A 22,183-nucleotide genomic window follows, 5' to 3' on the forward strand; every position below is an offset into this window, starting at 1 on the left:
TAAAATGTATAATCGATAGTAATTTATTGTATATTTTTGACATAGTAGCATTTCTAGTCATTTGTTTTTTATTAACTTGTCCTTATAAATTGCTGTCAGCTTATAAAACAGAATTAATAAGAAGGAATAACTTCCCATAACTTTTTTAAATTAAATCCTTCCTTGATTGTTTCTATGGCCAAACCCAATTCCGCCGAATAAACAGGCGGTCGATCCTTTTGATGGCCTTCATCAGCCAAATAAGCAGTTATTGTGTTGCTAATTTCATCCTTTGGATCTTCAATGACCTAAAATGTGGATTTATTTAGTATGTTATGTTTTACGTATAATTAATTGCACTAGTGACCTCCAGGTCATTGAGGATGTTGTTATCTTGCCGGGTTTCGTTAGATTTTGAGTTCCACTTGTATTCTACGCCGTATATGGGACTGCTCATGAAGACTGTGGAGAGGGACGTGAGCTCTTTGTATAAAGTATGCAGTTTCTCCTCGGGGTCAACCTTGAAACCAAGGATGAAGCTTCCGCTACGTTCGCTGCTCTTGATGACCAGTGCTTTACCAAACTTGGAGTCTCTTACTCGTATCTGAGAAAAAGAATAACTTTAGCAATAACGAAGATCATTTGGTTTGTCACATTATCACCGCCTCTACTTGCAAGTACGGCAATGATATGTTGAAACCTTCATTTACATCGGCGAACCACACGAAACGTATATTGGTCACAATGAAGGTTCCCAGACTTCCTTGGTCGCTCGAAAGGTTCCAGACGCCATGGATGTTGGAAAAAATTTGCTCCAAAGGTAACACCTTCAGTTTTTTATTATGTACGATACCTCCTCGTAGTTTCAGATCACGATAAAGTTTTGATGTGATAAAAGCTCTAAACCAAGATGCACATATAGTATAAAGAAAATGCCCCAAAAGAGATAATTTACTTATGCACACCAACAACTGATGTAAAATGTCTCATATTTCCTTGTTCCAGATTCGTGAAGATGAATTCATATCGTGTACCATTAGAAATGGTAAGCAGATGTAAGGCATGAGTAGTACCCCTAGTTTTCTAAAACATAAGTTGTATTTAACATTGGCCAATATCATAATCTTAAATTACTTACGGAGTTTACAATCTTGGTATTTATTGATAAAATAGTATTTAGACCGATACCTAAAAACAGTCTTGTTAAAATGTTACGAAATTCAAGTTAACAAAACTGACATAGATTTACTCTTGGGCTGATCATAGAGTGCCACAGGATTCTAATGTTTGTAATAATAAGCCTGCCTCGATCTCCCGCATTACCTTTGGTGTCTTCAATGTTATCCAGCTTATCTATTACCTTTTCACCTAATCTTAATCTTAATTCCCTGAAGATAAAATAAAATAATGCCATTAAATTATTTTGTTAGAATAGCTGTAGATGTATAATTTTATATTAAAAATTTAGATTAATTGGGATCTATAAATATTAGTGATCGCCCTGTGGTCGAAATTCGACCACAATTTATTAAGTTAATCACATTTCTCTTATAACAGAGCAGCGGGATGAATTTAAAAATGATATGCTGTTAAAAGTTGTTGTACAGTATTTTCAAAATAAGATCAGAAATATACTATTAATTAATATAACATTAATCAAGTTATAATAACTATCTCAAGAACTAACAGTCATTAACGTTTTTTAAATGGTCAATCAAATCATAACTATATATGGAATAATAAATGGAGTAGTTATCTTTGTACGTTAAAACCGAGAATAGATGAATAAAACAATTTTTAAATTGATATTTTAATATTTAGCATATATATTAAAACAATAACAACCACACATAGATAATTTATTTTTTTGCAATTTAAATATATGTATTAAAAGAGTGTATATACGATCATTAAATTAACGGTTAATTTTTAAAAACTTAGGTCTCTAACGTGAATAATCAAGTAACTGATACAAAGTAACTGATACAAATTTCAAACAATCAAATTTCATATAGTCACATATCTTATAACATTAATGGTAAACACTTGAATATTTATCATTGCTCTAAAATATTTATAAATTTACTGTTAATTCATAATTTCTTCTATTTGTCCTATGTGTTCTATCTATGCAAGTTATGTAATTAAATCGATATGTGTTTTAGTTTGCCCTAACCCTCAAAAGATGCGTGTATAAATTTGACAGCTGTCGGATCATTATTTTGTGAATTATAGCATTTTGAGTGAAGTAATTTTTGTTGCAGCAAAAAAATGGATAAAAAGGAATTTCGGGTGTTGATAAAATATTGTTTTTTGAAGGGTAGACGAAAGGGTACAGTTGAAGCAAAAACTTGTCTTGATGCCGAGTTACCGGACACTGCCCCAGGAAAATCAACCATCAAGGATTGGTATGCTAAGTTTAGACGTGGTGAAATGAGCACCGAAGATGGTGAACGCAGTGGACGTACAAAAGAGGTTGTTACCAACGAAAACATTAAAAAATCCACAAGATGATTTTGCATGACCATAAATTGAAATTGAATTAAATAGCAGACACTCTAAACATATCAACTGAACGTGTACATCACATCATTCACGAATATTTGGGTATGTGAGAGTGGGTGCCGCGCTAGCTCATTTTGACCAAAAACAACGACGAGTTGATGATTCGGAGTAGTTTTTGAATGTGATCAAGCGTAATGAACCCGAGTTTTTCCATCGATATGTGACAATGGATGAAACATGGCTCCATCATTTCACTCCGAAGTCCAATCGACAGTCATCCGAGTGGTCTGCACACGATGAACCCGCTCCAACGCAACGTGGAAAAAGGCAACAGTCGACTAGCAAGGTTATGGCGTCTGTATTTTGGGATGCGCATGGAATAATTTTCATTGACGACCTTGAAAAAGGAAAAACCATCAACAGCGCCTGTTACATAGCGTTATTGGACCGTTTACAAAATCGCAGAAAAACGGCCGCATTTGAAGAAAAAGAAAGTGTTGCTTTACCAAGACAATGCATCGAGTCACAAGTCAGTGAAAACAATGGCAAAAATCAATGAATTGGGCTTCGAATAGCTTCCTCATCTATCGTTTTCTCCAGATCTGGCCCCAGCGACTATTTCCTGCTCTCAGATCTTAAAAGAATAGTTTCTGGGAAGAAATTTTCGTCGGATGAAGAGGTGATCGCCGTAACTAAGGCTTCTATGTATGGCCTATATGGTATCGAAAAGTTGAAGAGTTGCTATAATCTATATACAACCAGAGCTTAAAATATTTGTTTATATATTTTGTGTTACCGATCTGATGGCAATTCCTAGTAGCGTATATCATTTTATTGGAATGTATTTATTTGTAGCACATATTACACAAACATATTTGTCTTAAAAGTTTTATTATATCTATCAAATGATGGCCCCCTTGCCTACAAGGACAGCAAAAAGAGGTTATTAAATATCTGGGAATGTATTTGGATCGACACTTTTAACTTGGAATAGACATTTATCAACAAAGCGTAAATAACTTGGCCTTAAATTAAACCAGATTATTGGCTTATAGGGCGTAAATCGAAATTATCCTCAATTAAAAAAGTATTGCTGTCAATTCTTAGGGTTATTTGGATGTATTGTATTGAACTGTGGGGTATTATCATTGTAAGGTACTAACTATAATGACACCCCGTTTAATATCTCTAACAAACTAATTTAGCGTAATATCCTCTTGGAACTCACGAGTGCCATACATTGTGGCTATGTGAAGAACCCTGAAAGAGTGCTGGTACTAAGGTGTCAATTTATCAAATTCCCCAATAATCTAAAAAGTTCAAGCTCATGTTGATCAAAATCATAACATGAGCTGTCCACTCATCTAATTTTTGTACTCTCACAAATTTATGATGCATTAAAAATCACTTCAGCAACCGGTGTTTTAATTTGTAGCTGTTGAGCGTACAGTGGATAATAAAGGAAAATAAGTGATCACTGAAATCAAATAGTTTATTAATATATGATGTCAATGTATTATACAATATTTGGCCTGTGGTATAGAAAGCTGAAATAGCTCCGTAGCGTACATGTTCATCTTTTTTCAATATTTTTATATTTTCTCCAGCTTTTAATTCAATGTATATTTTGTCTAAACCTAGAAAATATATCGAATTGCTTATTTCGTAGTTAATTTTCACGGAGCTCGCATTTTCAATAGATTTTCTATGTATGTTTTTTTATATTAATGGAAGAATATTTGGAATGTGCGGCAGAGCTTCCCATTCTTGTTGCTGTTTTTTTTTTGTAACAATATATCATTAATTTAACGCTGCAATAGATTCATTCAGTTTTGGCGACTAGTAATTTTAATAGCAACGTTTTCTCCATATGCACTTTAAGATTCAAATTCTCTTGATTCTCTGTACTTGGGAATGTCATAATTGTTACATTTTTAATAGCTAGTCACAATGCGCCACAGACAACTTTCCTTTTTGGCGTGGCAAACAATGAATTCGCGATGTTAAAACAATCAATTGCGGTAGCAACTTTCCGTCCTTTTGCAAATTTTCCATACAAAAGGGACAATTAGGATATGACGAAGCAGCATCTTTAGGTTTCTAAAAGATTTCTGTAGCAGTGGAAAATGTAATTTTGAGCACTATGATTTGTGTCTATATACACTGAATAACTCAATAATACTAAATGTAAAACTATTGTTTTAGGTACAGAGATGTTGAAACTTCCGAATATAATAGTTTTTGTTGTTAAACAGTTGTTTACATAAATACTTCACGTATTCATTAATAGATTTCGCTGACCAGAATACGTAGAAATACTTAATAAATTATTTAGCTCATTTTTTAAATAGTAACTGTATAAGGAATATTAATATTGTAGGTTGCCAATTTATATAAATGTAAACAGCTTTCATTAGACAGATAAATGATACAAAAATTATTTGGCATTTCTTTCATTATTTGCGTTAACACAACTTAATATTATTTTTAAAGATTACTTACGAAAAAGGTACGTCGAAGTTTACATCTTTATCTTCATATGTTAATGCCATAATGCTAGTTTCTCGTTTAGTAAACACAGTAAAATAAATCTTTTTACACTCGACTGTGTTGTGCTATTAAAGAAAATCGATTTTTCACGATACCATGGTAATGAAATGATAATACAAACATGTAAGAGCGAAGCATTATTGTTTCTAAACTTTTCATCATGTTTTTTATGTTACTGTGATTTCGAATAGAAATAAAACCATGTCTTATTGTATAACATTTTTATTAATTTAATTATTTAGTCCTATTATGTAGGTTTAGAGTGTCTACATAAATATAATTACAAAATATGATTAACAGCTAATGATAATAAATAATTATTTTTTGTACATGTACGCGTTTTGTCTATGGTTCGATCGTCTTCAATATAGACCAGTTCACACAATAAATATTTTAAATGTCTCAAGTCGTTTTATTAATTTCGTGAACCAAAGTTGTTGAAGTAATATGGTATTCTGGGTGGTACCAAGCCAATTGGTATATCGTTTTGATTATTCCTAAAGGTTGATTCTGGGTTCGATCTGAAAACTCTGGTGTTTTGAACTGGACTATGAAAGATATTATTCTCGAACGGTTGTATGCTTGGTTGTATAGTGAATCTAGTATGGGCTCCTTCTAGATTCGACCGCAAGAATCTGTTGTTGTTATTTATAGAGTTGACGTTTTGATTGAAGCGCGCATTTTGATTGTGGTTATTCGATTGGATTGGATTTCTGCCGAATAGATCATTATTTCTCACCAGGCTTATTTCATGTTTGGGACCGAAAAGCTCTGTTGATGGCAAGATCGAGAAACTCGCCTGACCTGTAGCGCTATTGGGTTCCTGCCGCAGGAAACGATTTTGATTTTGATCGTTTTTATTGAAATTCAGGTTTTGAAAGTTGTTCGTAAATATAGGGTTCGCGAGATTGGGGGGTACTAATCCCGCACTGGGTTGAATATTTTGTTTTTGTTGTTGTAATGTAATGAGATTTTGTTGCTCGTTGATGCCTGAATGGAACCCATCAAATTGATTTTGTTTAAATTTCGCTTCTTTTTCAATTTTAGGTAACGATAAGAATGGTTGTACCAAAGGTAAGTTATTTCTTGCTTCTACGATGGGGTTAAATGAGATACTGGGTAGGAGGGAGATATCAACCGTGTTTTTCGCACTGTTAGATTGGATATTATTACTTGTCAATCTTCTTGAATCGAATTTGTTTAAAATAGAGACGGTGTTCTGGTTCAAAAGGCTCTGTGGGTCGACGGTGGCCAGCTTTGTGATTATAGACCTATCCGGCTCGGTGAACACTGGCTCCAATTGCTTAAAATGCTGAGTTTTGCCCTGATTGAAACCGTTCTGCACTAGAGCGTGATAGTTGACTTGATTATTCAAATCGGTTGAAGGTAACTGGAACCGATTGATTTGCTCCAAGTTATCCACCTGCTGTTTACGTAGTCTGGCTAGTTCGAGTTCTAGAATTTGTTGTTTTTTCTGGATGTCATAATTGTTGAAGTCTGACTGTAGGAAGGGCTGCTGAGGGAGCTATTGTTGGACGAATCAAGTCAGATTAAAGAGCGTTTATTAATATAACACTAATTACCTCATTGGTATGGTTAACGGCGTTTTTAAAGATGGGCTCGACTTTTTTAGGCTGTCCTTGTTCATCTTGATGGACTGTGAAAGCGGCAACCAGTGGAGCAGAAAAGAACTGGACCTAGTAAATCAAAAAGTAAAAAGATTTGGTGAATAGAGTGAATATTTTTGTACCAAGTTGAGAAAAAACTATAAAAGCACAGTAAACCGGTAAATCAAAAAGTAAGATTATAAGATTTGGTGAATATTGTGAATATTTTTGGTAGGAGGTTGATATAAAAGTAATGTTACTACAATAAACTAATATAGTATACGACAGTGATAGTTATATTATGTTAAGGCCTTGAGACATGGGATGGATATTATCTGGCCTCGGACAATGTTTTTTAAAAATATATTTTAAAGTCTCCTTTTACCAACTAGGGGTTTATCTGCACAGTTTAACGTGGGCTCCGAACCACGGTCCTCAGCATTAATCCTACCGACTTCCGAGTGACTAATAACTTTAGAAATCATCCCAGAAAACATCCGGTCTTACCCAGCCTGGTTACTGGCGTGACTGGGATCATTTTCCTTGTCGGATTTTACACTCTTGTCTAGGACAATCACACATTTTAAACAATCACAAACATAAATTTACGGCCATGCCCCAGCAGGATTCGAACCCGCGGTTATCGCAATAGTAGGAGGACCGTCCTATCGCCTTTGCCACTGAGCCACCAAGCCGGCTCGTACAATGTTAGTCTCCTATTTTTCAGGTTATTTTTTATGATCTTGATCTATGTCTTTCGAAAGCGCTCGCTCTCTTTTCCATCCAAATTATCGATTTCATCTGCGTCTCTGGATTTGTTCTTCAACTATGCTCTGATTATCGGAACTTATAGTTTCATTTCTAATACAATATCGAAGAGAAACATGTAGAATTTACTCTATGTATAGTATTTGAAAGATAACCTGAGATAAAAGAAGATAGTCATTCGAAAAAAGCAAAAGCTCTAGTAGAATATGCTTGTTACTTAAGGAGTAGATACTACTTTCTTTATTACTTATTTCTTTTATTATTGACCAGATATATTTTAAATCCTACTCTTGTTCTGATTGGATACCGTTGATATTTATAACAGCAGGCGATCCGTCAGCAGGTCAGATGTCAAAATTTTGTCTTTCCTTAACTAATTTTCAAGCCATATAGTTTTGCAATATGGACGTGTAAAGCTTTTGTTTTAGATGTGAAGCTTCAATATCTATATCAAAGAATATAGCGCTATCATCAGCGAACATCAGACCAGTCAAAAACCTTGTCACATCATTTTGAACTTTTGGACGATAGAGACCAAAAGAGAGACGGTATTCCAAATGAACGTGACGCAATTATTTCGCACTCGCACGCAGCTAATAGAATCATTGTAAGATGTTTAAATAATTTATTGAAGATTTTTTTTATAAGTAATATTATCAAATTTATGGTTAATACATATTTTATATTATTAAAAGTAGCTGTTATGGTTATATTAATAATTTTAACTTTTTGAAAAAATTATATAAAAAGATCAACAATTCATGTAAGATTTGATGTACCTGTAATTTAATTGAATATAAAGTCCTCTTAGTGACTGAGAGATTACATAAAGGAAATACATATGTTTTCATATATATTTTATAGAAATAAAATAGAAAGGTAACGTTTATAGATCATAATAGAGGGTGGTTATATAAAGTTGATTCGGATGTTAAGGGACTTTGGGTTGACAGCTTCAAGAATCTAATGCACATAAGTGAATTATAAGTGTTTTCCTAACTTTAGCTTAAGTAGATTAGTTCAATAGTAACCTAAGACCACTAATATATTGGTATAATAATAAAATAATATCGCTTAAATGATCCAACGGTCTAGGGGGCATTATGGTAATATAATTTTTAAAAAATACTAAAGCTTCATTTATATTTTAAAACTTAACGAACTCTTAAAAGTATAATGTGTCTTTTAGTATCAATGTAAAGAATTATTCAATAATCTAATCTTACTATTAAACTGTTGGCTATTGAAAAGATGGTAAAAAAGAGACTAGTAATATCGAGTAGCAGACATAAAATGATCCTGTTGCGTTAGAACGCTCAAGTTACCCGTTGCAAAGTTATTATTAGTTACTGTTACAGTTAGAATAGCCGCACCCAGTATTCTAAGCAGGTGGAGTACCTTCTGATTATCACTTGTTCAGGTCGATATAAGAAATGCGAAAATGGATGATTGGATCGTTGGCATATCGTTCGATAGAAATATGGAAAAAAGTTGTAAACAATGGAACATATTTTTTTAATGAAAATAGATACAATCAATTAATAGGTTGGAATAAAATATTTATATAAATTTTTATAATTATAGTTTTATAATTATAAGCATTTCTATCGTCTGTATCAATTTATTTACTATCTTGTCTTCTCATCCAATTTGACCTTCACCTTCACAATTTTGAATGACAAGACTTATATTCAGTTCATTATCTGTTCAGCTGGAAGAATTTTATAAAAACGTAGTTTTGAAGAAGACATTTTATTAAGAAAGTAATAAGTGTTAAAAGATAGAGACGCTATCCAAAATCAGCCGGTATAATCGTCAGTTATTTTTCAACACAGGGGATAATGGGTATGTAGATTAAGTGAATGATTTGTGATTCATTCATTGTATACTCATTAATTTTAATTTTATTTAAATATTAATTTATTGTGTTACCTGTTCGACCTTTGCTTCACTTTCTTCAGTCGATGATCTTATAACAGGTACGGTAGTAGTCTCAATGTTCCTGGATTGAGTTTCTCCTTTAACTGGGTCGATTTTTTGACTCGTTAGTGTCTTGGATACCTTATCAAATTCTGAAATAGATATAGCATTCAAGGCATTTCCTCTGGATATTTTCTGATTGGTGTTCTTCAGCTTCGTTGTTTCGGCAATATTGTTCGATGAACTGGATTCTATCAGCTCAGGAGGATCGAGCAATAAGCTTGGTTTCTTCACATCGTTTCTGGATGGTAGCAGTTGATCCAGTTCGTTACTGATTGTATGTTTTCTAGTACCTTCTTTGTTTCTTAGGATAAACAAAATGTATCAATTTGTTATGTCAAATAACTTAATGATACTTACTGACTTTGTCCACCATCATCTTTGTTCGTGTCACCAGAATAAACTGCTATGTTATTGGTATGGACAGACTTAACATTGGCATCGCTGATTGAATATGGATTTTCATTGTTATCTTCAGTATCATTCTCCAACTCGCTTAAAGCCTTCAACACAAAGGAAAATCTCAATACTACATCATCTCTATTGTTCATGAACTTACCTCCAACAAGGCGCTTCGTAAATTCGTATTCAAGTTGCTGCTTTCGTTCGAAGAAGCTTCCGTACTGGTAACGCTTTCTTCTTTATTAACTTGTTGGTCATCGGCTTGACACAACAGAGGAAGTAAAAGGAATGGGAGTAGGCTAATCTGAAATAAATAATGATTTCATTAAAATCAGGAAGGCTTAACGATCAATTGAGACACCATTAGTTTCAGGAATTGCAAAATACTGTGCTATGAATATGGATCATTGATATATGCTTGGCATATGGCGGGTCGACGAGTTCTGGAATTTAGACTATACTTTATCGTTAAATATATTAGTCATTTTCCCTAATAATTACTATAAGATAAAAAATATTTTTTGAAAACTTTTAAATTATGAGAAAAAATAAAAAAACAAGGTTACAAACTTGTTAAGTAAATTCGATTCTTAACTTATAAATTTACGAGGAATGTTTGAAAAGTTAGTTACTTGTTGAATGAAATATCTCTATTTGCGCAGAAAAAAGTTTTATTCCTCAACATACTCTGCTTTTAACTCCATACATTTAGCATGATGTTTTTCCATTTTTTTGAATTAGTTCCAACAAATATGTTTTCTCAACAATATGGGTTTGTTTCTGAGATGACCTCTTCATTCGACTCAAAACTCTTACCATCTAACATTCCTTCAGCTTTAGAAACAGGAAATAGTCATGGATTTTTTCAATGGTGATTATACACGTATGCACCTGTGCATTGTCTTTATGAACGACACTTTTTGCTTTGCTAAATGCTGTATATTTTTTATCAACGCTGTATCGAATCTGCCCACAAGTGATCGTTTTACCCACATATTTTTACAGACACAACGTAGCCTTCTTTCGCGTAAGTTCACTCGGAGATATCTATTGTTTTAATTGTTATTTGGTCTCTGCTAATATATCTCTTTCGCCAACTTTTATAAGAAAATGTTTCGAATTGGGCCTGCACATTGGAAGGCATTCCTTTGAAGAGGTCAGGATGAGAAGTGTGAGCAATTGCGCTACTCATCGCGTGGATAGTATTTTCATATCAAAATATTCATATAAAATGTGACGTACCTATTCAGTTGATATACCTACACCATCAGTCACCTCATGTACTTTCATTCCATGAATTTTATTCGATGATTTCTGGCGTATCTACCTATATAGGACTATCTCAACCTTTAACGTTACTTTTCAACAGAACTTTATTAAGCATTTCTTATCTGTTGATTGTGCAGAGTTCCCTGTAGTTTTTTACAAGCCTTTTATTGGTTTTGGTGATGGTTCTTATTTGCAAAAAATTAATGCTTAATCACCAGATTTAAATCACATTATTTCATTTTCATTTAGATTCGAGAGGTTATCTGCTGCCAATGGCTGTCAAATATAAACTAAATGACGCTGATTCCTCAAAATCTCACAGTGATTTACTAATAGGCGACAGTTGAGAGCAGCAGTAGTGCGTTTGAAATTACTGCGCGGAAAATTCAAAATTTCGCTGCCTTATCGCGCATGAATTAGTTTTCTTTCTTTTTACAGTAATTTTATGACTAGCTCCTCAAAATAACAGTACTTAGCTTTTCTTTAGATGGGCGTCTTAATTAGAGTTGATGACCAAATACAAACCTCAACCCGTGTTTTCATTGGTTATAATTCCAATTCTTGTGCTTTGATTAAAATTGGAAACAAATTTATTTGTTGTTCTTTGAAATCAGTTGTTTCTTAAATAATCTTTTAGTGCTACAATAATATAAGTAAAAATTTTCTAGTTGATATGACAGAAGTTGCAATTAGTGCAGTTAAAAATTATCCATGTTAAGATAACTGTATTTGTTGTCACATGTCTAATACTTTTATTTTAATTCAACTGTTTCTAACTGTTGCTAATTAATTTGTCTTAGTTCTATTAATTAATTTAGTCCACGAGTCACTTTGCAAGAAATTTAACAACATTCGCCAATATTAAATAGAATAAATAAATGTACTACGTACTAATTACATTTTTTTTTAAAAAGTTTTCATGAAGCTTTTATATATTTTGTTTCTATACACTATATGCTATGTTAAATAGTAACATCCATAACATTATGCATGTAAAAATGTTAAAAAAAAATTAATTGCTTATGTATATTTAAGTTTATTTAATAATTATTTAATAAATAACATCCTCTAAAAATTGTATATCGTTGACTGAATAATATCAACTCATTATCAGTTAAAGCATCTTTCACGTTTGGAGATGACTATATTTATTAATGATGCTACATAACTTTCTCTGAAGAAGAAGAAGAGCAAAAAAAATTTCACTTTTTATAGAAAACTTTGACGATGTCCCAACATAATTTTAAGGTGTGGATTACTTGATTATGATTTTGCGTTTGGTATGTTACTTTATATATAATGATTTACTTTATTGGTACATATTACCAAAAGTTGTTGCAGGTCTGATTCATATTTCATATACATTAATGAGGACTTCTTTTGGAAATAAAGTGTAATCATAAGGAACCCTTTCAATAACTTATATAATATTATCTAATCTTGAATAGTAATGCAACAATGCAATCTGAAACTAATTTCAAAATTTTTATTCATCATTACCCAACACTAGTGTTATGTCTTGTAGACCATTAGAACAAATCGGCAAACTGCATCAGCATAGAAATGCTTTTATGCTCGGTAGTTGTCTTCACGTAGAAGTGCGTGGTTTGTGTGAAATAACGATGTTGGTTGATTAAACTTTCTCAGAACCCATTGACATAACCACAATACGTTATGCACATGTAAATTAAGTTAAAAGAATACATTTTATTTAGGCCAGTTTCTAGTATTAAAAGTGGTTTCTTGCAAAAAATTCTTATTTAAATAAATATCTTAAAAAAAATTATTTTTTCTTTTTTTATTCTTCATAATTTCTTCATAACTGTATTTTTGTTCCAAGTGACCCAAAGATTTTGCAAGCATATCAATCACCATTTTAACGTTTTCGACAATTTCAATCAATTTCAATTATATATATACATATATATATATATATATATATATATATATATATATATATATATATATATATATATATACATAATATATATACATATATATATATATATATATATATATACATAATATATATACATATATATATATATATATATATATATATATATATATATATATATATATATATATATATATCCTAATTATTCAAATATATCAAAAGCAAATACAAATATTGTTAATGCAACTTCTAATCAAGAGCAGTCAACAGACTCTAAATATCAAACCACCACAGATATAAAAGGTGTACGAAACCAAAACTTGCAAACATAGATCATTGTTAGGGCCATTGGATGTGTCTTATGGATAACTTAAAATAGATTATTCATACGTAACGATGTTATTATTTTTTGGCTTCAATAGCAATTCAAGATATTTAAAGGGAAGAACGATTTTTTAATGCGTAATATATATGTAACACATTATCTATACCATTTTTGTAAAGATGCCGAAAATAGGTTTATTCCTAATTATTTTAAAAATATGTGTAATTTGCCAGAAATATGAAATATTTTGAATGATTTTTTTAAATTATTTATGAATTTCTGTTTTAGAAAGAAATATGGAAAAATAGATGTGGTTATTTTATTTTAAGTGATGAAAGAAATTTGTATTCATTCATATTAAGATGATTACGATGCACGTCATTTCAACTCAGAGCTCAATGTTATCAAAAAGAGGGCAGAAGCAATGGTAGTTATTGTACAATGCAGAAGGACACATTTTATTTATATATGTAGTAAAAAATATTAATTTTGATTTGCTTTTTTTGTTTGAGCTGCCAATGGCTAAAAGTCATTAGATGTATATTGTGAGTAAATCAGGTCAAATATGTGCTAAATTGCTGGCGGTGTTCCATGTGAAATTTGTCGTTGTTTTGAAGGAGAAAGCCTATAAACGTGTCGACTTTTCGTGCTCAATAATATCTTTAATTAAATTCAGAATATACAATATATTACTTTGTCGACTTACTGTTGTTTCTCTCCAAACAGTTAACATATGGGATATAAGTTAAAATATTAGGTGTTTGCATGTATTCTGATAACTTTTTTTCACTAACTTAAAGGCATTTATTGTGAAAAACCGGTACAGTATATATTAATCAAACTATTATCCACCATTTTCTACAACTTTTTTACATGTTTTTACCAACATGGCGATACTATGCCAAAAGAACGATGTTGGTTTGGTAGCGATCATTATCATAATATCCTTCTGCATTTCGATATCATGAATTGACCACTATATCTGGTGAGTGCGATGGTTGTCACATAAAAGAATGACTTGGCTTCTGTTACTTGCTATTGCTGTTTTGTTTCGTCTGTTGGTAATAAGAGTCGCATTCGGTGTTAGCAGTTCGTAATATCTCGCTGATCGAGCCATATATATCTTAAGACTTTATCCTGAATATTCTGCTTTTGTGTCGGTGTTGATAGCTATCCTGGACTAACCCATGGCTTTTTGTAGCTTGGTATTATCGCAATAGTTCCATTTTTTTATGGCTAGACACAACACGCTACAGAAAACATTCCTTTTTTTCCTGGGCAGCGACGAAACCGTGATGTTGACGGGGTTCGAATTTCATTGGATTTCCCCATCTTATATAAACACATAGAAACAGTTGATTTTTAAAAGATTTTGAAAGTTTTTAAAAGTACTTTGGTCGAATGTCGAAAATGAAATTTTGTGCATTCTGTTGTTTAGCAATGCTTTGCATTGAATAACTCAATAATACTAAATGGAAAACCATGCATCGAATTTAACAGTTGGATTAGGTTGTTTAACAGTTGTTTACGTTGGTATTGGTTTCGTTTACATGGGTTTTTCACTGATATATATTGCTGATCAAAATACATGCAAACACCTATTATGAAGGATTAAAAGATGACGTATTTCAAGTTTATTGATAATTTCGTATCTTTGCTTTTATTAATTTACATTACTAATAATTCCGTTATTTCCTAAAAGACTTTTGATTTTTTTAATTTATATTTTAAATATTTCAGATAGTGTTTGTGCCTGTTTTATTTACAATTTAACATTATCGAAACATTCTGTAAGAAACTAGAACATTTTTGTATGAGGCATATTCCCTCCGTAGTTTTTGGTCAAACAATATAATAACTAGAGTAAACATTACGAGTGTTCATTTAAAAAATGAATATTATCAGAAGGAATATTTTTTGTATTATAGAAAATTTAAGATCCTATCAAATAATTGGAATTTATTGTAGTTTAGCCTGTTTTATAACGAAGAAAGTAGAATGACAATAAAAAAAAATACACTCAATATTTTTTAAAAGGTTAAACATAATATATATATTTAATTGTGATATCAAAAATGCTAGGAATTGAGTAATTTCATTAATTAACTTAACACCAATATTGATTTTCGATCATTGGGTGATTGCTAGTATTTATTAATGCAGATCAATTTGCTTTATTCGAAAACAAAACAGAACCGAGTAATAACGATTTCATTGGTTGGCGTACGTTGTTTGCAATATTAATGGAAGAAAATTTTGCTTTTCATTGCTTTCTCCTTTGCACAACTGTATTTCTCGGTAAAGGAAATCGGATGTTTTATGGAGAATCTGAAAAATTATAATACAATAGGTTCGCTTATTAGTCGTTCATTAGCTGCTGTTATAATTGGAATTACTAATTAGAGAGAAAAAATATTGAATTTTAGTCATCAGAGTTATTAAATTTAAAAAAGTAGAACGTAACACAACGTTTGGACCAGTTTTTTAATTACTATGGGTCTGCGCTTGAACTGTAATAAATGAATCTACATTTGAAAAACATTGTTAGGGCCATTGGATGTGTCTTATGGATAACTTAAAATAGATTATTCATACGTAACGATGTTATTATTTTTTGGCTTCAATAGCAATTCAAGATATTTAAAGGGAAGAACGATTTTTTAATGCGTAATATATATGTAACACATTATCTATACCATTTTTGTAAAGATGCCGAAAATAGGTTTATTCCTAATTATTTTAAAAATATGTGTAATTTGCCAGAAATATGAAATATTTTGAATGATTTTTTTAAATTATTTATGAATTTCTGTTTTAGAAAGAAATATGGAAAAATAGATGTGGTTATTTTATTTTAAGTGATGAAAGAAATTTGTATTCATTCATATTAAGATGATTACGATGCACGTCATTTCAACTCAGAGCTCAATGTTATCAAAAAGAGGGCAGAAGCAATGGTAGTTATTGTACAATGCAGAAGGACACATTTTATTTATATATGTAGTAAAAAATATTAATTTTGATTTGCTTTTTTTGTTTGAGCTGCCAATGGCTAAAAGTCATTAGATGTATATTGTGAGTAAATCAGGTCAAATATGTGCTAAATTGCTGGCGGTGTTCCATGTGAAATTTGTCGTTGTTTTGAAGGAGAAAGCCTATAAACGTGTCGACTTTTCGTGCTCAATAATATCTTTAATTAAATTCAGAATATACAATATATTACTTTGTCGACTTACTGTTGTTTCTCTCCAAACAGTTAACATATGGGATATAAGTTAAAATATTAGGTGTTTGCATGTATTCTGATAACTTTTTTTCACTAACTTAAAGGCATTTATTGTGAAAAACCGGTACAGTATATATTAATCAAACTATTATCCACCATTTTCTACAACTTTTTTACATGTTTTTACCAACATGGCGATACTATGCCAAAAGAACGATGTTGGTTTGGTAGCGATCATCATAATATCCTTCTGCATTTCGATATCATGAATTGACCACTATATCTGGTGAGTGCGATGGTTGTCACATAAAAGAATGACTTGGCTTCTGTTACTTGCTATTGCTGTTTTGTTTCGTCTGTTGGTAATAAGAGTCGCATTCGGTGTTAGCAGTTCGTAATATCTCGCTGATCGAGCCATATATATCTTAAGACTTTATCCTGAATATTCTGCTTTTGTGTCGGTGTTGATAGCTATCCTGGACTAACCCATGGCTTTTTGTAGCTTGGTATTATCGCAATAGTTCCATTTTTTTATGGCTAGACACAACACGCTACAGAAAACATTCCTTTTTTTCCTGGGCAGCGACGAAACCGTGATGTTGACGGGGTTCGAATTTCATTGGATTTCCCCATCTTATATAAACACATAGAAACAGTTGATTTTTAAAAGATTTTGAAAGTTTTTAAAAGTACTTTGGTCGAATGTCGAAAATGAAATTTTGTGCATTCTGTTGTTTAGCAATGCTTTGCATTGAATAACTCAATAATACTAAATGGAAAACCATGCATCGAATTTAACAGTTGGATTAGGTTGTTTAACAGTTGTTTACGTTGGTATTGGTTTCGTTTACATGGGTTTTTCACTGATATATATTGCTGATCAAAATACATGCAAACACCTATTATGAAGGATTAAAAGATGACGTATTTCAAGTTTATTGATAATTTCGTATCTTTGCTTTTATTAATTTACATTACTAATAATTCCGTTATTTCCTAAAAGACTTTTGATTTTTTTAATTTATATTATGTTATGTTTTATATATAACTATTTGACAATTTATATTTTAAATATTTCAGATAGTGCCTGTTTTTTTTTTACAATTTAACATTATCGAAACATTCGGTAAGAATTTAGATTGATTATGATTTATATATAAATATTTGAGAATCCCTTTGTGCCTGTTTTATTTACAATTTAACATTATCGAAACATTCTGTAAGAAACTAGAACATTTTTGTATGAGGCATATTCCCTCCGTAGTTTTTGGTCAAACAATATAATAACTAGAGTAAACATTACGAGTGTTCATTTAAAAAATGAATATTATCAGAAGGAATATTTTTTGTATTATAGAAAATTTAAGATCCTATCAAATAATTGGAATTTATTGTAGTTTAGCCTGTTTTATAACGAAGAAAGTAGAATGACAATAAAAAAAAATACACTCAATATTTTTTAAAAGGTTAAACATAATATATATATTTAATTGTGATATCAAAAATGCTAGGAATTGAGTAATTTCATTAATTAACTTAACACCAATATTGATTTTCGATCATTGGGTGATTGCTAGTATTTATTAATGCAGATCAATTTGCTTTATTCGAAAACAAAACAGAACCGAGTAATAACGATTTCATTGGTTGGCGTACGTTGTTTGCAATATTAATGGAAGAAAATTTTGCTTTTCATTGCTTTCTCCTTTGCACAACTGTATTTCTCGGTAAAGGAAATCGGATGTTTTATGGAGAATCTGAAAAATTATAATACAATAGGTTCGCTTATTAGTCGTTCATTAGCTGCTGTTATAATTGGAATTACTAATTAGAGAGAAAAAATATTGAATTTTAGTCATCAGAGTTATTAAATTTAAAAAAGTAGAACGTAACACAACGTTTGGACCAGTTTTTTAATTACTATGGGTCTGCGCTTGAACTGTAATAAATGAATCTACATTTGAAAAACATTGGGATATATTGACCAAAAGGAAAATTAAAACAACGTTATGGTAAACGAAGCGTATTTTAAGAACGTTTTTTGGTCGCTCTTAGGCGATTTAGGTTTAAACCAGTTGCATAACCGACGAACTTTGGTAATATTATCTATCGCACTGGAGACGTTTAGCGGCAATTGATTAATTTATAAGGTTTATTTAAGAGTCACAAACGTATTTGTTCGTCAAAAAGTATTTGAAAATAGTCAGGCCACCATTTGTAGATTGAAAAGAATGGCTTGGTTAATGGAATGTATCTAAAATGAAGATATATTTCCATCTGGGATTCGCTTCTTACCTAAGATAGGAAAAAGTAGTAATTAGGGATGGACAGTCATCTACAATATATGTATAACATTTTATTTTAAATCAAAAAACTTTAGCAAAATAACATAATAAATAAAGTAATAATGTTAAAAACGAATTAACGATTTAAATGGCAGTGACCTGGAGGACCAATAAATTAAGAAGACAGTGAATGAAGACTCATTGGACGAAATTATTTAACTGCTCCCTGAAGTTTACATGCGTTGTGAAATTCTAAATCTAGAGGGAGGGAAATGGCTTCCACACGAATTGGTTGATAATGCCAATTCAAACCGCTTTTGATAGGTTTTACTTAAATAGGCAAAACCGAGGAAATTTTTTCCGTGGTCGAACTAACCATTTTTTGTTAGTTCATTTGAATTTCTCTACAAAGTCATTTAATTGGCTAATTTCTCTAACCCGACTGTTTGTTTCTATGGTTTGTTTATGACGCCATTTTTGTGTGTCTGACATTGAGTACGATCAGCATTTTGGATTAAGATTGTGTGTGTGACTTAGCATTGTTTTTATCTAGTACGTATACCGTTATTTATATAGAACATTTGTATTCATATATATTGTTATTTATAGGAATATAACAGAAGAAATCATGAAAATATTACCCGCGCTTTAAAACCAAAATGTGTCCAAAGTGTGTGATAACAAAATCACATTGAAGGTAATTGTAGTTATACTACATGAAAATTTTTTTGATACCCTTTATAAAGTTGTTTGAAGAGTGCCATCAATTAAAGATTTAATTATTTTGAAGGGGTTCATTTACTTGAAACAAATGTATATTGGTTAAGAAACTTATAATTAATATTTTGGCTTAACGCTCTTTAACCGAGATGACCTTTTTAAAAAAGATGTTAAAACATACATTAGTATAAAGTAAAATAATACAATCTGTAAACCAACATGATGAGCTTGATTTTATAGACAAGATATCTATCTCATGATTGTTTTATTATGTTGTTAATAGATCATTTAAGCTGTCTCTTTAACTCCTCGATTTTACCATAATAAGAGTACAGCAGTAATTTTGATATATGTCAAACATTTTAATTAAATTTTTAATTTTTGTTTCTATTCTTTAAAGTCTTGCTTCTTGGTGTGTTTTTTTCATTCTGCAGTATATCATACAATTTAACCGTTTTAATTATCAGCGCCAGAATTTTCACAATAACATCTAAAAATAAATATAACTTGTCTCAATACATTTTTATGTTGAAAAAGTAAGTAAAATAATAACAGACACAGACTTTCATCTGTGCTGCTTTGCTTTCAGTATGAAGAAACAAAAAGGAACTTTAATACCTCTTATTTAATGTTTATAATTAGTGATACTTTATAATATTTGTATTTATATAGAATTTTATTTTAATAAATTGTTTTGAAAAATTATATTTTAATTATTTAGTATAATTTAGTAATTTAAACTAACCAATGAAATTCAACGAAATGACGTTCTCAGCGCCTTCTTGCCGAGACAACGCAAAACAATTCTGAAATTATTTGTATTAAGTTAACACTCTATATATTATTCTATGTAGTAAACCTAATGTCATTCTCTTGCTTGACAACCTTCGGCTACACTTCTCAAAATTTGTAAAGGATAATGTTGCAGCTCGAATGAGAGGTTCTGTTGCATTCAGCGTACTCATCAGACATAAAATCTTCTGATTACCACTAATACAGCTCCATGCAGCATGGCTTTGTTGGTGCAAGGTTTAGAAATGTCGAAGAAATGTGAAAATGAATCGATTATTGAATCGCTGCCAAATCAACATCGTTCTTTTGACACGGCAGTCATATGTTACCAGAAAGATGAGAAAGGTTTTAGAAATTGATGGAAAATATTTTGATTAATATATATTTCAGTACATAATAAGTGCCCTTTTAAACTGAAAACTAATCAGAGTACTTCCATCTTTGCTGAATATATAACGGCGTAATTTATAATCCGATGCTTTAAATCGGATACTTCCGTAAAGATAATTAAAAACAATGTAGGTAGTTTTGTATCAAAACGTTGTCATTTTTGTCAATTTTTATTTTTCATATGTGGCCTTTTGCTCAAATATGAACATATTCTTTCTTAATGCCAAATGTTTATTGTCTTTATTTGCTTTTTCTATGGTATAGATTAGATAATACATTTTTGTGACAGGAACCATTCACAAAATATAGATAACATATAAAGGGAACTTTAATGATGCAGTCGCAACTAAGTTCTAGCTTCATTAATTTAGCGTTACGTGGCTTTATATATAAAAACGGCAACATTTGACAGATTTGACGTTCCAGACATCGATTTCCCACTGGTTCCCAATTAAAATCAAGCAGATGTGTTCAACTCATGTTCTTTAACGGTTTTGTGGTTAGGAGTTCATTTTCAACTCGATGAAATATCAGCAGTGATCAAAGGACCAGCCGAAAGGAGTTTTAGTAGAGTCCTACTAATACTAATACTAATAACTCAGTCAAACCTGTTGATTTATATGCAGGTCCCCCAGCTAGGTACGTATCTGGCGATCTGGTTTTAGGCCATAACTCAAAAATCAGATTTAACGCAATTTTATTTTTAATTAATTGACTTCTGTTGATTTAGACTGTTGGTAATTTTTAGTTATTCAATATTGTTTTATTGAGAAATTATTTTTTAGAATGCTCTAGGTATATTTAAAGTATAAGGGATATATATGATGGCGTTATAGATGAAGCCGATCTAAAAACTTTATAGTCATTTTATACTTTGAATTACTAGAAATCCTATTTATTATGATTAACGTACATAATTGAATATATACTACAAGAGTAATATATACCATATACATAGTATTTAGGTTTACCAATAGAGAAGGAAAATATTATCCCAGAGTGATGGCTCCTTCCGGTGTTAAAATAATCCTAACTTTGTTTCATTTCTTCTATTTTCTCTCTTTCGTGTGGAATTATGTGTGAATCTGGTCATATTGAGTAGTCATTGTTACTTTTGATAACCATTTAATAGTTTATGAAAAATAGTCTCAAAATTGGAATTGGAAAAAAGCAATGGTTAGGGCAATGTTTAAAAAATTATATACATGATTTTTCAAATAAAACAAGGAAAAACGTTATTAAACGTATTTAAGTAATTAAAAGTAAATTTTACAAAATTTATTTGCTTGAATATTTAATAATTAGAGTTGCTCGCTAAAGATCAGATGCCATTATGAAGACTAAAAAGGTACTATGTATTATTTTGAATTGCTAATTTGTCTAATTTCTCTTTTGAGGTCAGCCTAATCCACATTTGCATCGATAATTATTCTCTAATTTGGTATCAATAAGAAAAAAGCGACAAATAAATATCACTATAAAACAGGT

The 22,183-nt window shown here is 31.0% G+C and overlaps 2 protein-coding genes across 3 annotated transcripts in view; both read right to left on the minus strand.

Annotated features, from left to right (window-relative positions):
- BBS5 (Bardet-Biedl syndrome 5 protein) lies at positions 1 to 5,133 on the minus strand. 2 transcript variants are annotated; one of them, XM_076401837.1, is made up of 7 exons: positions 4,987 to 5,133; positions 1,219 to 1,367; positions 1,118 to 1,167; positions 935 to 1,062; positions 690 to 879; positions 347 to 583; positions 1 to 287 (listed from the first exon to the last, which is right to left on the minus strand). In XM_076401837.1, the coding sequence occupies exons 1-7, from the start codon at positions 5,034 to 5,036 to the stop codon at positions 114 to 116; spliced, it is 978 nt and encodes a 325-aa protein (XP_076257952.1). In that variant the 5' UTR covers positions 5,037 to 5,133; the 3' UTR covers positions 1 to 113. The 2 variants fall into 2 exon arrangements, with proteins under 2 accessions (XP_076257952.1, XP_076257951.1); XM_076401836.1 differs by having other exon boundaries at positions 642 to 879; positions 4,987 to 5,132.
- Positions 5,134 to 5,228: 95 nt separating this feature from the next.
- The window catches only part of LOC143195002 (uncharacterized), a 29,205-nt gene continuing 12,250 nt past the window's right edge, over positions 5,229 to 22,183 (minus strand). Inside the window, exons 2-6 of the mRNA XM_076401835.1 lie at positions 9,949 to 10,095; positions 9,750 to 9,892; positions 9,342 to 9,693; positions 6,618 to 6,731; positions 5,229 to 6,559 (exon numbers count right to left, since the gene is read on the minus strand). Coding sequence (XP_076257950.1) covers positions 5,450 to 6,559; positions 6,618 to 6,731; positions 9,342 to 9,693; positions 9,750 to 9,892; positions 9,949 to 10,095 — 1,866 coding nt within the window. The 3' untranslated portion in view covers positions 5,229 to 5,449. The remainder of the gene's footprint in view (positions 6,560 to 6,617; positions 6,732 to 9,341; positions 9,694 to 9,749; positions 9,893 to 9,948; positions 10,096 to 22,183) is intronic.

The sequence above is a fragment of the Rhynchophorus ferrugineus genome, unplaced genomic scaffold, assembly GCF_030347505.1.
Source record: "Rhynchophorus ferrugineus isolate W39M unplaced genomic scaffold, kcgeb_rfMv2 rfM4, whole genome shotgun sequence".
Lineage (NCBI taxonomy): Eukaryota > Metazoa > Arthropoda > Insecta > Coleoptera > Curculionidae > Rhynchophorus > Rhynchophorus ferrugineus.

What these genes read in the sequence shown, in the direction of transcription:
- BBS5 (XM_076401836.1), bottom strand. Translation starts at nt 5,036, where the DNA reads ATGGCATTAACATATGAAGATAAAGATGTAAACTTCGACGTACCTTTT. An exon ending in ATACCAAGATTGTAAACTCC is followed by an intron (nt 1,063 to 1,117) that starts GTAAGTAATTTA and finishes CTTATGTTTTAG; the next exon opens with AAAACTAGGGGTACTACTCA. An exon ending in CGTACTTGCAAGTAGAGGCG is followed by an intron (nt 584 to 641) that starts GTGATAATGTGA and finishes TCTTTTTCTCAG; the next exon opens with ATACGAGTAAGAGACTCCAA.